Source organism: Pelodiscus sinensis, chromosome Z, assembly GCF_052426305.1.
Source record: "Pelodiscus sinensis isolate ZL-2025 chromosome Z, ASM5242630v1, whole genome shotgun sequence".
Taxonomy (NCBI): Eukaryota; Metazoa; Chordata; order Testudines; family Trionychidae; genus Pelodiscus; species Pelodiscus sinensis.
Window position 1 is genome coordinate 7079716 of NC_143085.1, and position 14404 is coordinate 7094119.

Consider the following 14404-nt stretch of genomic DNA (forward strand, 5'->3'; position numbering starts at 1 on the left):
TTTAAATTTACATGGCTGCCGCGCTGAGCCGACAAACAGCTGATTAGCTGTTTGTCGGCTCAGCGCGATAGTCTGGACGTGCGGGTGGCGACATCAAAGGTATCTGTCGACCACCCAGGTAAACCTCATCCCAGGAGGCATACCTGGGTGGTCGACAAATACCTTTGATGTCGGCAGGGGAGTGGCCAGACTATCGCGCTGAGCCGACAAACAGCTGATCAGCTGTTTGTCGGCTCAGCGCGGCAGCCATGTAAATTTAAATGAAGCGACGATTATTTAAATCACCGGTTCATTTTACTATGTCTGGTAGTCTAGACGTACCCAAAGTGCTTAGTGAGACTCAATGTGATGATTTTGAAAGACTCAAATATGATGATTTTAGGGTTGGGCAGCCGAACAATCCAAGGACTGGTCAATTTACCAGTAAATGTTAAAGTAAACCTCACTTAAAGCATGAATTTATTACAACAGCAATAAAAGAATAATACTTTATGGTGTCTAACAGACAAAGTGTTATTAGCTACAGATGGATATTTATGCATAAACTGGGTTATTTTAAGTCAGACAATTGAGAAACATAATCCAAGTTCTAAAAACGGTAACATGGCACAAAAAGGCAGACTGCTGTCTAGCATGGCATTCTTGCTGGAATATGACAATGGTCAAATAATTGCTGATCGACTGACAAAATTTCACAGGTCGAGGGGCCCAGTTCTATTTTTAGGAAGGCCAACACCGTCTTTGCACAGTATCACGATGCAGCCTGCCACGATGCGACTGGCTCTGAGACAGCCTCACGCTGCAAGGCAAACTCAGGGACATTTTACCTCGGCAGGGCAGCCTCAGGCTTCACACCCACTGTCCCAGGAGACACGGCCGCGCTGCCACTGCTTCACGCGACGGCACGAAGCTGTGAGGTACTACCATATGTCCTCCCCATCCCCCGCATTTCTCCATGCGCCACCGCCCATTGGGGGCGTTGTCTCAGCACTACCCCCTCACGCCTGTATAGTGGGCCCACCCAGGTAGGCCTTACGTGCTAGGGTGAAGGGCAGAACCAGGAGCTCTCCTGAGGAACGCAGGCTGCCTCCTCCGGCGATCACGGGACCAGCCTCATCCTCCAGGAAAGCCCAGCCCCGCTCTCCTCCGGAGGGCGGAGGATGAGGCGCGGGAAGCGTGACGGTTAGAACCGTTAAACCCTCCCCCCCCTCCGCTTCCCCGCCAGCTCGTGAGCATCAGCCTACAAGCGAACTCCCACAGCGAACAGGGGCGGGGTTGACGCGCGAACGTTTATGGGCGTGGAGCAAACGTCACCAGGAAGCACAATGGGGATTGGCTAAGACTGGAGGTCTACGCTGCGTCACCGGAAATGATGGCGTAGGACTCCTCCCCCCCCACCCTCCGCCCGGCTCTGTTCAAACCTGGATGGCGGCAAAGCGGAGCGGTGGTGGGTAGACTGCCCTGGGGGTGGGCGCTGCTGGGAATGGCTGAGGCCTTGGCGAGCGGGTTTGTGTGTCTGGAGCGAAAGGACAGGTTCTACCCCGCCCACTTTCTTGGGCTCTGCCTGGCCCGGGGGCACCTTTTCCCCGTGGGGGGGGGGGTTAGTCCCCCAACTAGCCTCCCCTCATTAGCGATTGGGTGCCTTTCTAGAGAGCTTCTTCCCTAGCTCTTGTTGGAGAGTTGGGATCTAGCCCACGTCCCTTGAGGGTGCTGAGCTCTCTCTGCAGGGCATATACCCCCACTTCTCTCCTTTCCAGGGAGCGGGGTGTCAAGCTCCCATCCCCAATTCCCTTTTCATTAGGGGATGGGATCTTCTTGGGAGGAGTCAGCCCTTTCCATTATTGCCTTATTTTGTCATGAGAGAGCTGGGCTTTCCTTGGAAGCAGGGTTCAGCAGTCTCCCCCCCCCCCCCCGACTCATTAAGTCCCTTTCTTTGTGGAAGGGGATCAAGACCCTGTATTATCCTTTTACCAGGCATAGGGATGACAACATGCAGATGATACACGATTAACTAATAAACCTGGGCTTATCAGTTAATCCTGTCAACTACATGCTCTTTATTGGAGGCAGCAGCCTGTGGGGGTGTGTGTGTGGTTGTCCCAAAGCAGCCTCTGTTCTGGGGGGGGGGGGGGAGTATGAACTCCATGCAGACAGAGGCTGCAGCCAAGGAGCAAGCCCTTGTCCATGAGGTGCTCAAACCTCCCTCCTACCCCGCAGAAAGGAGCTGCTGCCATCCTGCACTGCTGCCTCTATCGATTTTATCAGAGGCAGCAGTGCAGCACAGCTGATGGAACCGGTCTGTGGGGGAAGCTGGACCCCCTCCTGGACTGGCTCCTGCCTGCCACCCTGCACTGCTGCCTCTGATAGTAGCAGCGTGTGGTGACAGAGGGCTCCCCGGGAGTGTGTCTAGGAGCACATTGGCTTCCCTATTCCCATGGACTATCAAATAGTTGTGTAAATGCTAACATTTGATGAGCTTAAATGGCTATTCAATTACAAGCCAGCTAACATCCCTAATTAGGCAGGGGGTTGTCACAACTCCCTCCCACACACAGGTTGAGGTTCTGCTTGGGTGGTGACAGCACTCAGCCTTGTCCTTTGGGAGCAGAAGGCTTGGTGATAACATAAGTGTGAGTGCTCCCTTAACTAGTTGGATGGATGACTCTTAAACCATTTTATTGTGAAATGTTGTGGTGAGATGTTATTGCCCTATGATATGAGTTTACTAGGCTACCTGACATGCCTACTGCATGGTTATAAAGCAGGTAGAGTAGAACCTCAAACATAAACACCAGAGTTACAAACTGACCAGTCAGCTATGCCCCTCTTTTGGAACCAGAAGTACACAATCTGGCAGCAGTAGAGACAAAAGAGAAAATGTGATGATAGTACAGTACCGTCCCCACCACTAAGGCCTTTTTTCATTTTGTAATCTGCTCTTCTTGGTAAAGATATAAAATCCTGGTTAAAAAGTTAACCCGTTAAACTGCCATGGATTTTGTTGTAGTGCGGGTGGGGACAACTCCAGCCTGGCCAGGCCTGCCACAATACAGTCTGCTTTGGCCAAGCCGGACCCCGCTGCAGCAGTCCCCTGTTGATTAACCGGTTATCTGGCAAACATGCCAGTAAGGTGTGTGCTTATTGAGTAACCAGTTACTGTAACTCTTTACATCCCTACTTGGATAATGAAAATAAATTAGATACTTTCCTTTTTTTAAAAAATATTTATCCACTTTTTGATTCTCATATCCTAGCATAGTGTTTGGGTTCACAAAAATACATTCGGAATGGTGAGAGAGTTTTGGTGATCTTACTGTTGGGTATGGAACTTCAGACTCCTGAGTTCAAAATTTGGCTCTGCAATATATTTCTGTTGCAATATAGTGAAATCACTTAAGTGAAATCATTGCTTGTATCACGTATTTGACCTTTGAAAACGGGGATAATGCTTTCTCGGCTTCATACTGGTATTATGAGGATTAATTATATGATGTTTAAAAAGTGCCTCAAATGTAAAAAAAGCTACATGTTTACTGGCAATAACAATTTCAGTTAAAAGAATTTGTTTGGATTTTTTAAAAATGAAACTTGACAAAATCACAAACATTTCTGTTACCATTATGCATCTTGGAGTTAGTACTGGGAGAATTTTTTTGGCAAACAGTGTATTCACCAAAAATGAAACTCTGGGTTCATTTAACCTGTTTTTAAATTCAGGTCAACAAATTATTTCAGACAAAAATGAGAGGAATGATTTCTAAAAAGCTGAAATGTTTCTTTTTGACACTTTGGAAATCAGACTTTTTTTTCAGATGGCATTTGGTTAATACTTTTAGCTAAATTTAACTAGCTTCTTTGAAAAAGAAAAAAAAGTTTAATTTTATGTCCAAAATGAAACTTTTTCAGTTTTTATTTAGGCAAGAAAAAAACAAAATATTATTGGTTCAGAGCAATCTGAAATTTTTTCTTCAGATTTTTCTCTTTGGCCACTAAACTGAAAAAATCTATTATTTGTCTTGCCCTACATATAGCTCTCTATTGCTGCCCATAGCTATTGTAGCTGAGAGCCTTCCTCATAAGATATATTAGCAATAATGAGAACCCTAGTGGATTTCATGGAGTCTTTCTCATTAATTAGTTTTTAATATTTCTACAAAATCTACATTTTGGCTTGAATTGTCTGAGATTTTTTTAAAAATTTCTCCTTATTCAAAATATCTCCACTCGACAGCTCTTTCAATTTTCTTTCTAGGATGTATATTTCTGGGGTAAACGCTGAAGATGTTGAAGTTTAAATATGCCATGCGTAGTCCAATGGAGCCCACCTCTATTGAGCCCATAGCCAGCCGTGCTTCTCGGCTGAACCTGCTCTTTCAGGTATAGTGAAGCTGTCCTCAGACCTGATGAACTATATCTTATTTAAGTCTTCATTCATTTATAAAAATGTTTCCTGTTGTGTGAGTAATCAAGCTTTACCGAACTGATTTTTTTGGTAGAATGGGACAGAGGATCTTACTAGATCAGTGTTTCTTAAACTGTGTTCCGAGGCAGTTGGAGGCGTGCTGTGGAGAACAACAGAGTTCAAAATGGCCACTCTTAAAGGGGCAGGCATTTTTTTGCTCAATAACTTCCTCCTAACCCCTTTTTTGGTGGGGAGGGTCAATAACTCCCCCCTCCCTTTTTTTTTACTCAACAAAAAACTCCTTGTGTTCCTCATAAAAAATATATATATTGTTTGGTGTTCCTTGGTCTTAAAAAGTTTAAGAAACACTGTACTAGTTACTCAAAGTCTTCATACAGTGTAGATGGTTGCAGCTGACCTGCTTTTAATATAGAGCTGCTGCTCATGTACTATAGATTTCAGATTCAAATGGAGCATCTGAAGCTGAGTGGGCTCTCTTGAGATAAAGACCGAACTTTGCATGTTAGGACTTGTTGTCTTTGCAGGCTTCTCACTTGCAACGAGGGTGGTCATAAGCATCATCTGACTAATTAGCTTCATTATGAGCACCTCTTTTTCAATTAGTGTCCCTGAGCACCTCTTTTTCAATTAGTGTCCCAGATTCCAACAGCTTTTCCTTCAAGTAAGTTGGTTTGGTGATTGCCTAGATATCTCAGAATTCAGCAAAATCCATGGGCTAGTATAAAAATAGGACAACTTCAATCAAAAGCATTCAGAGGACCTAAAAACAGAACACAAATGACGTAATTTGGCTTTTTTGCTGTCTGAAAGTTTTCTTCAAGGAAAAAAGTAAAACATTTGTAATAGTGATTAGTGATGCACACAATGATCTAATGTATTTAAAACAAACCTCTACAATATTATTTGTTTAATTTCTGAAGCAGTGATTTTTCTGTTACAGATAATATATAATTTGTTCCTATACATATGTTATTGATTTGAGGCTTTTCATTATTATCTGAGACTCCATCTGCTGTTGCTTTTTTTTTTCAGGGGAAGCTACCTTTTGTGACTCAACAGCAGATGTCTCCTCTCTCCCGGGAAGGCATCCTTGATTCCCTATTTGTTCTTTTTGAAGAATGCAGCAATCCTGCTTTAATGAAAATTAAACACATAGGCAATTTTGTAAAAAAGTGTAAGTTTTCTGAGATTAAGTCTAGAACTGATTAATGAATAGTGGTTAATAGTATGGGCAGACTCCTGAATTTGTGGAACTCCACTGAACTTATTGCCGCGCTGTATATATGCAAAGGTCCACTTGTAGTCATCTGAGATATTTAAATTACATCCTTCCTATCATGCTATGTAGTTATGATTTTACACTTACAACCGAGGTGGCACTTCTGTTGTAAGCCCCTCAATGTACTGCATACAATATTGTTCTGGATATAAACCACTGACAGATGTGAACCAACTGAAAGGATTTTGAGAACATGCAAAAAATTAAAAGATTGAAGGAACTGATTTAAAAAGAAAGATAAATATTTAATTATTCTATCCTGTTCTAATATTTTAGATATTCTATATTATACATGTATGTAAACGAGTGGGTGGGTATATCCTGTATTCAACAGGTTGACACCTAAGAAATGTTTTCAATCAGAGTAAACCCATTTTACTAGTGATATGCTGAGATTCTAAAGTGAACTGTATTACAATCAATTAGAATAACTATCTAAAATAGTTCCATTTGATGAATTCCAATTATTATATATGAAGATAAATCACCAGTGTTTGAAAAGACTTAAAATAAGAAAGAGTCTAATTGATTAAGTGATCACTTATCTCTGTGCATCTGATTCCTTTCTTGCCATTTTATTGTTCTGTTTATTAAGACTATGAGCTTTTGAGAGGCAGGCGTGCTTGTACAGAACCTGGTGCAATAAAGCCCCAGTCACAGCTGGAGCCTCTAGTTTCTAACAAATAATAATAATAAATAATAAACAACTAAAAGAGAAGGGCTAGAATGCCTTGTGTTGTCAGGCTGTTAAGACATAAGAACATAAGAATGGCCGTACTGGGTCAGACCAAAGGTCCATCTAGCCCAGTATCCTGTCTACCAACAGTGGCCAGCACCAGGTGCCCCAGAGAGGGTGGACCGAAGACAATGATCAAGCGATTTGTCTCCTGCCATCCCTCTCCAGCCTCTGACAAACAGAGGCCAAGGACACCATTTTATCCCCTGGCTAATAGCCTTTTATGGACCTAACCTCCATGAAATTATCTAGTCATCTTGGGTCCACTATGGCACTCACAGATTTTCATGATCCAAAGAACTATTTCAAGGAATAATGGGATAAATTGAACAAAGGAAAATTTAGGTTGAATATCAAGCAGAAAATTGTTAATATTTTTTGTTAGATTATAGAATATGTTTCTTGGGGGAAATTTTGAGGAAGTGATGAAAACCCTACCATTTGACTTTTAAAACTAGACTGTACAAAGCATTCTAACATGGTATAGACTGGAGAGACTGGTTTGGTAATGGCAGAAGATGGTTGAGATGGTCAGATATGTCTCCTTCATTTCTGATTTCTGTGATGCTATGAAGGGGGCTGAGTTCTGATTGCTGTGCAAACTTTGAATTTCCTAACTCTAAAATCTCAGGTAAACAAGCAAATTATATAATAATTTAATACTTTTTGAGGGCTTCAAACTGAAGGAATATTTCTTCCTTTCATAAAAATGTAATCCTCACAAGATGTTACCATCTAATGTAAAATAACTTTCATTTTGTGCAGATTCAGAGACTATAGCTGAGTTACGAGAACTGCTGCCCAGTGCGAAGGATTTTGAAGTGAAAAATCTGGTGGGAAGTGGTCATTTTGCAGAAGTACAAGTGGTGAGAGAGAAGATGACTGGTGATATCTATGCCATGAAAGTGATGAGCAAAGAGTCCTTGTTGGTGCAAGAACATGTATGTGTATTCATCCATTGTGTATTCTTTTAATTATCTGAAAACTTATAAAATGTGATCTGGTGGCCAGGAGCATTTTCTTTCCTCTATTATTAATCTTTGATTAAAAACTTTGATGGGGAAAAATGGTTCTAGCTTGGAGTAAAATGATATAATAGAGAGTTATGCTCTTATTTCATCTCATGTGCAAGGTGATTTAGGATTAGCTAGAGTGCTAGAAATCTTATTGAATGAATTGCATTCAAGGTAGCATTGTAATCTAATGTTTCACTCTGTGTATTTCTTTCAGAATTGATCATGGGATGCTCAGTCTTAATTGTACTAACATAGGTTCTTGTTCTGGTCTGATTTTGTTTTTCCGCAACTGGTAGTGGTGCTATTTTTATTATAGAAGTGCCTAAAAGTGCCAAATGAGATTGAGGCTTCATTATACTAGATATCATGCAAGCATGTAATGAGGTGATGTTACCCTGGAGAGCTTCCTATCTAAACATACAAGGCAATGAAGGGAAACAGAGATACGAAGGGGTAAAATGACTTTCCCAGCTCACACAACATGTTAGTGGCAGGTGATGGCTTGTAAGTAATTTTTTAATAAATGGCACATTATAAACTTATGGAAAGGATGGATGATTTTCTGGAAATAGGGAATTCTAATCCATTCTGCAACTTTTTATGAGGAACAAAAGTAATACATTGCCTTTTTGTAGGTGTCATTTTTTGAGGCAGAACGGAGTATATTATCTCGGAGTACCAGTACTTGGATCCCACAGTTACACTGTGCATTTCAGGACAAAAAAAATCTCTACTTGGTATGTCTAGAATTTTTTTCTCTCTTCTGTGGTGCTTAAGGTTGAACTTTTCCATACTGTATTAAACAGCATTTTGTTGGCTGAAGGTTGTACTTTTCGTTATATAAATTCTCCTACACAGTAAGTAGGCTTGGCAGAATTTGGTTTTTATATAATGTCAATGAAGAAGAATTTTTTATTTTAAACATTTTTCTATTTTTATCAATTTGTTTGCATAGTTAGGTAAAATTATGGGTCCTAAATATATTAAAAATATTTTAACTGATTTCTATTTTTGCAGCTGTGGGAAAGTATTGTTTGTCAGACAATAATTATTTAAGGATAAACACAAATATTCAAAAAGTTAAAGATTTATAAATGTTAAAACAGAAACTATCACATTGTATGTCAAAATTTTGGCCTTAAACTCTAATAAGCAGCATTTTTCTTTCTTGGCCTGCATGTAGATTTCTGTTATCAGTGGATATAGTTTTCCATAGCTTTGTGCGGGTATGGTGAAATTGATGTTTTTCTATATTTACTGATAAAATATTCTTATAAGCCTAACTATAAGATTAACTGGCCACTATAGTATTTTAATGGGATGTGTTTTTGTGTGTCTAAACTACAACCATGTCAATAATATTTCTTTCAGGTTATGGAGTATCAGCCTGGAGGAGACCTATTGTCACTCTTAAACCGATATGAAGACCAACTAGATGAAACCATGGTGCAGTTTTATTTAGCAGAGCTGGTTTTGGCCATTCACAGTGTTCATCACATGGGCTATGTACACCGGTAGGAGCACATTTCTTTGAAATACACTTATGATTTTATCAGTACAATTCTGAAATGGATATTGGAGTGGTGAACTCCAAGTCTCATGTGACATCTGCTTCCTTGGACCTCTCTCATACATATAAGGAAGAATATTACAAAACTAGTTGTATCCCAGCTGTAGTAGCTGAAGGCATTAAGTTTGATATAAATTCTTAAGCTAATATGAAAGGATGGCTACAGGTAAGTTCATTAAGTTGTTTTGTATTATAGAAATATGAAGACATTTTGCAGCACTTGAGTTTGGATATCTTGGCACCAAATAATAAAATCGACTATTTGAACTGTTAACCGTTATTGAAGTGAGATGAGTATTGTGGAAGAATAAAACCAGATAGTATGTTACAATACCTGGGTGAATGTATGCAGTAAAAGAATTTCTAACAAAATCATCACTATAGGACATGTTTGGCATTACAATTTGATACCTTAGGTGTTCAGCCCTATGGACCTGTAATAGGTATGTTCCAACCAACAGCAGCTGTTGTGTGTAGGACAACAACTTACAGACTTTCAGCAGCTGGAAGACTCCTTGGCTTTAAATGGAGTTTGAAAAAACAAATTAAGTTGATTTTATGGTTTTAGGTTGAGATCCATATGATGTTTCCTTGCCATTTAAGCTCAACACTCTGGTGTGTCATGGAATGGCGATGCAACACCAGCTCCTCTCTTCCCTTTTCTTTCTGCTGAAAGACATATATTTGTTGGTTCCTCTACCTTCCAGTGGGAAAAACTCAGTAGTTGACTGCCTAAAACCCAAGTCATGAGTGGAGCAACAACTGGAAGTCTGGACCCCACAGAATCCCTATGTAGGGTTTTGAAGAACAATATGCATTTGAGTAGACCCAGAGGGTGGGTCTGGACTACAGGGTTTTGTTGACAAAAGTGGACTTTTGTCGACAAAACTATACCTGCGTCTACACTACCGCCGTGTTCTGTCGACAGTAAGTTGACAGAACGTGGCAGTTTTGTCGACGGCTGTAAACCTCATTCTATGAGGAATAACGCCTTTTGTCGACAGAATTCTGTCAACAAAAGGCACTATTGCATCCACACTGTGCTTTTTCAAAAGAGAGCATCTAGACTCTCTGTCGAAAAAATGGCTTGCTTTGTCGACAGAACTGGCTGTAGTCTACTCGCTCTTTGTCGACAGTATCTTTCAACAGAGCTTCTGTTGATAAAAGCCTGTAGTCTAGACGTACTCAGATTGAATAGTAAGGAGATGTTATGTAGAAGTGAACAGCTACTAACTAGTGTAGAGAGATTATTGATTTTGTTGTTCCTGCTTACAGAGATATCAAACCAGAAAACATTCTCATTGACCGACTAGGACACATTAAACTTGTGGACTTTGGGTCAGCTGCCAAAATGACAACGAACAAAATGGTAATAAAGTGTCTTTAAATTTTCTCTATATCTTGTTTGGATAGTTCAGCCAAAAATGAAAACCAATTTCATGTCCATTCCTGACTTTTGATACTTTATACTTTTCCATATGATATGGAGTGCTAATGATAATACTTTTTGTCTTTGAATATGTTTCATTGCTGTAGGTAGGTCTATAAACAGATTAGCTTATACAGGTTTTCAGTCTGAGGTAAGGCAAGGGCAAATCTTTTACGGTGCTTTCCCTTCTCATGGTACGAAGACTGTGTTTCAGTATGAATTCATACTTTAAAAGATTTTCTTTGCTATTGATTTTCCTTTTTTTCCTCTAAAAGATGTAGTAAAAACCCTTTTATCTGGCACTTCACCTATCAGCAAGCTCAAAAGATGGCATTTCTAATCTGCATAAAAAGCATAGTTCATAGCGCAGTTGCTAAAGGATTGGTTGGGGACTGGGGTGTGGGAGGGGCTGCAGGGCATGCTCTGGAGGGAGTTTGGGCCCAGGAGGGGGCTTAGGCTGTGGTTGGGAGAGGATTGGGGTGCTGGATGGGGGGGACACTCACCTCCACAAGTGGCTCCCGTCCCTGCTGTTGCTGACGGAGATGTGGCTAAGCAGTTCTGCATTTACATTGCCTCTATTCTTGCTTCTTGAGTGCTGACTTTGCAGCTCCATGCCCATTGGCCAGGAACTGCAGTCAATGGGAGCTGTGGGGAGCAACACCTTCAAATTAAGGCAATGTGCAGCAGAGCTGCCTAGTCTTACATCAGTCAGGAGAAGCAGGGACACGGAGGGGGTTGCTGGAGGTGATCACCTTTTCCCATTTGATATTCCAAGTCCTTCTTGCATCCCAAGCCTCTCCTGGAGCCTGTGCCCTGCAGCTCCTCTAACATCCTTGCCCCGAACACAAATTCCCCCCACACTCCAAAGGTAATTGCCATTTTAAATTTCCCAGTATACACTGTTCTACCAGCATGCTGAGAAAGGGTTTTTACTGTATTTTGCATTGGTATGACAAAAGTTTTCACTAAAATATTTGAGTGAACCATACTATTTGACTACATGTATCAGATCTTTCAGAAATCCAGGACAAAAATCCCCATAGAATTTTAGAATTGGAAGGACCTCTAGAGGTTATCAAGTCCAGTCTCTTGCACTCACAGCAGGGCCAACCACCATCTAGTCCATTCTTGATAGGTGTTTGTATAAACTGCTCTTAAAATCTCCAATGATGGAGATTCCACAACCTCCCTAGGTAATTTGTTCCAGTGCTTAACCTTAACTTAAATTTTTCCTAACGTCCAACCTAAACCTCCTTTGCTGCAGTTTAAATCCATTGTTTCTCGTCTTATCCTCAGAGATTAAAGCCTCCTCCTTGTAACACACTTTTAGATACTTGAAAACTGTTATGCCTCCTCTCAGTCTTCTCTCTTTCAGACAAAACAAACCTAGTTCTTCCCTCATAGAATCATGTTTTCTAAACCTTGAATTGCTTTTGTTGCTCTTCTCTGGACTTTCTAATTTGTCCCCATCTTTCTTGAAATGTGGTGCCCAGAACTGACACAGTGCTCCAGTTGAGGCCTAATCAATGCAGAGTAGAGGAGACAAAATACTTCTCATGTCTTGATTACATCACTCCTGCTAATGCATCCCAGAATGATGATTTCATTTGTGTATGTGGGTTTTTTTTTTAAAGTATTATACTGTTGACTCTCATTTAGCTTGTGGTCCACTATGACTTCTACATCTTTTTCCACAGTACTCCTTCCTATGCAGTCATTTTCCATTCTCTGGATACATCTACACAGTAAAGCTATTTCAGGATACCGGAGCTACCCTGAGTCTTAACAAGATGCCCATTATTTCAAAATATTTTTTGAAATAATGGGCACTCAGCATATCTGTAACCCTCTTTTCATGATGGTTAAGGGATATCTCGAAACAGTATGTTGTTTGAAATTTGGCGCTGTGTAGATGCGCCAAATTTTAAAATACGCTATTTTGAAATAGAATCAAAATAAGATACGCAGTTTACATTTGTCCTTACTGAACCTCATCCTGTTTACCTTAGACCATTTCTCCAGTTTGTACAGATCATTTTGAATTATAATTCTACTATCCTCTAAAGCACTTGCAATTTCTCCCAGTATTATCCACACACTTTATGAGCATATTTTTCGATGTCATTATCGCACCCATAGGTGAAGATACTGAGCATAAGTAGTCCCAGAACTGATCCCTGTGGAACCCCACTTACGCTCTTCCAACACCCTCAACTCGAAATAAGATACACAATTTGCGCCACGCAAATCGTGTATCTTATTTCAAATCTATTTCTAAATAGGCTATTTTGAAATTTGGCACATCTACACAGCACCAAATTTTGAAATAATGCACTATTTTGAGCCATTCCTTATCCCTTATGCAATGAGGTTTACCGGGATGGTGAAATAGCGTGCCTGTTATTTCAAAATATTCTTCAAAATAAGAGGCAGTTTTCTGTAGACGTGAGGTAGCTATTTTGGGATACCTCTGATATCCTGAAATAGCTGTGCAGTGTAGATGTTCCCGTACTGTTTCTCCCTCTTCACTGAATAATGGATATATCTTGTCCTCAGTCTTCCACTTGCTTCTAATGCATTTTTTAATGTCTTTGGCTAGATTAAGCTTGTTTTGTGTCTTCAGCTTTCTGATTTTGCCCCTACATGTTTATGTTGTTTGTTTATATCATCCTTTGTAATTTGATCTACCTTCCACTTTTGTAGGACTCTTTTTTGATTTTTAGATCATTCAAGATCTCTTAAATAAGCCAGGGTGGTCTCCTGCCATACTGTCTATCTTTCCTAAACAGTGGAATAGATTGCTTTTGTGCCCTTACTGCCTTTTTGAAAACTGCCAACTATCGTGAATTGTTTTTCCTCTTAGATTTGTTTCCCGAGACTGTTACTTACCAACTCTCTAAGTTTTCAACAGAATGTCTTCTTGAAATCTATTTTTAATTTGCTGTTTTCCATCATACTATTTCTTTGAATCATGAACTCTCATCAATTCATGATCATTTTCACCCAAGCTGCCTTCCACTTTAAGATTCTCAACCAGTTCCTCCTTGTATGTCAAAATCAAATCTAGAAAAGTGTCTCTTCTTATAGCATTTTCCACCTTCTAAAATTAAAAAAAAAATCTCCAGTACATTACAAGAACTTGTTGGATAATCTGTGTCTTGCTGTGATATTTTCCCAACATATGTCTGGGTAGTTGAGGTCCCCCATTGCCATCAAGGGTGTAAAGGATTTTTCTGCAGCAACACCCTGGCTTGTCAACATACTTAAACATGTGCAGTACTTAAGCAATTGGATAGTACAGTGGATTTCCTTTCTGAATCAGGATTAAATGTATTCAAAGTAGGGATGTAAGCAGCTAGTTGAGTAGTTGACTACTTGATAAGCATATGCTTATAGGGCAGTTGAGTGACTACTCAACTAGTCACTTCCCCCACCTTGCTGCCTCTATTAGAGGCAGCAGGGGGGCTGGAGCAGGAGCCAGTTCTGCCCTGAATTGTCTCTGCTGGGAGGCAGAGGTGCAGCAGGGGACCAGGTGCGAGCCAGGAATCATCTGTCCTGGCATGCACCCAGTCCCAGATGCTGTGCCTCTGCTTTAAAAGCAACAATGCTTTTAAAGCAGAGGCACAGCATCTGGGACTGGGCGCATGTCAGGACAGCTAATTACCTGCTCGTGCACCTTTGCCTTTTAAATGTAGCAAGAGCCAGGTGGCTATTACTATGTTTAAAAGACAGAGCCACAGCAGGATTAGCTCCCAACCCTGAGCTAACCCTGTTGTGGCTCTGCAGTTTCCCCCCTTATCAATTAATCGAGCAGTTGATGGAAATTCTATTGACTACTCAATTAGCTGATTAAACAATTCAATATCTCTAATTCAAAATTTGCATGAGGATGTCATATCTTGAACTGTAGTGATATTCCAGTTTTAAAAGTAGTCATATTGTAATCTTTTG

General features: G+C 40.5%; 2 protein-coding genes across 7 annotated transcripts in view; one reads left to right on the forward strand and one right to left on the reverse strand.

Moving 5' to 3' along the window:
• BICDL1 (BICD family like cargo adaptor 1) overlaps window positions 1-1290 on the reverse strand; it is a 179527-nt gene extending 178237 nt beyond the window's left edge. The window contains exon 1 of one of the 2 annotated variants that reach the window (XM_075898124.2): window positions 1037-1290. The gene's annotated coding sequence lies outside the window, so the exon portion shown is untranslated. The remainder of the gene's footprint in view (window positions 1-1036) is intronic. The other variant, XM_089775211.1, reaches the window with a different exon arrangement.
• An 80-nt stretch (window positions 1291-1370) lies between these two features.
• CIT (citron rho-interacting serine/threonine kinase) overlaps window positions 1371-14404 on the forward strand; it is a 150541-nt gene continuing 137507 nt past the window's right edge. For all 5 annotated transcript variants that reach the window (XM_075898126.2, XM_075898129.2, XM_089775208.1 and 2 more), the window contains exons 1-7: window positions 1371-1447; window positions 4253-4377; window positions 5456-5597; window positions 7204-7379; window positions 8090-8191; window positions 8826-8968; window positions 10300-10393. In XM_075898126.2, the coding sequence (XP_075754241.1) occupies window positions 4282-4377; window positions 5456-5597; window positions 7204-7379; window positions 8090-8191; window positions 8826-8968; window positions 10300-10393 (753 nt within the window). In that variant the 5' untranslated portion in view covers window positions 1371-1447; window positions 4253-4281. The remainder of the gene's footprint in view (window positions 1448-4252; window positions 4378-5455; window positions 5598-7203; window positions 7380-8089; window positions 8192-8825; window positions 8969-10299; window positions 10394-14404) is intronic.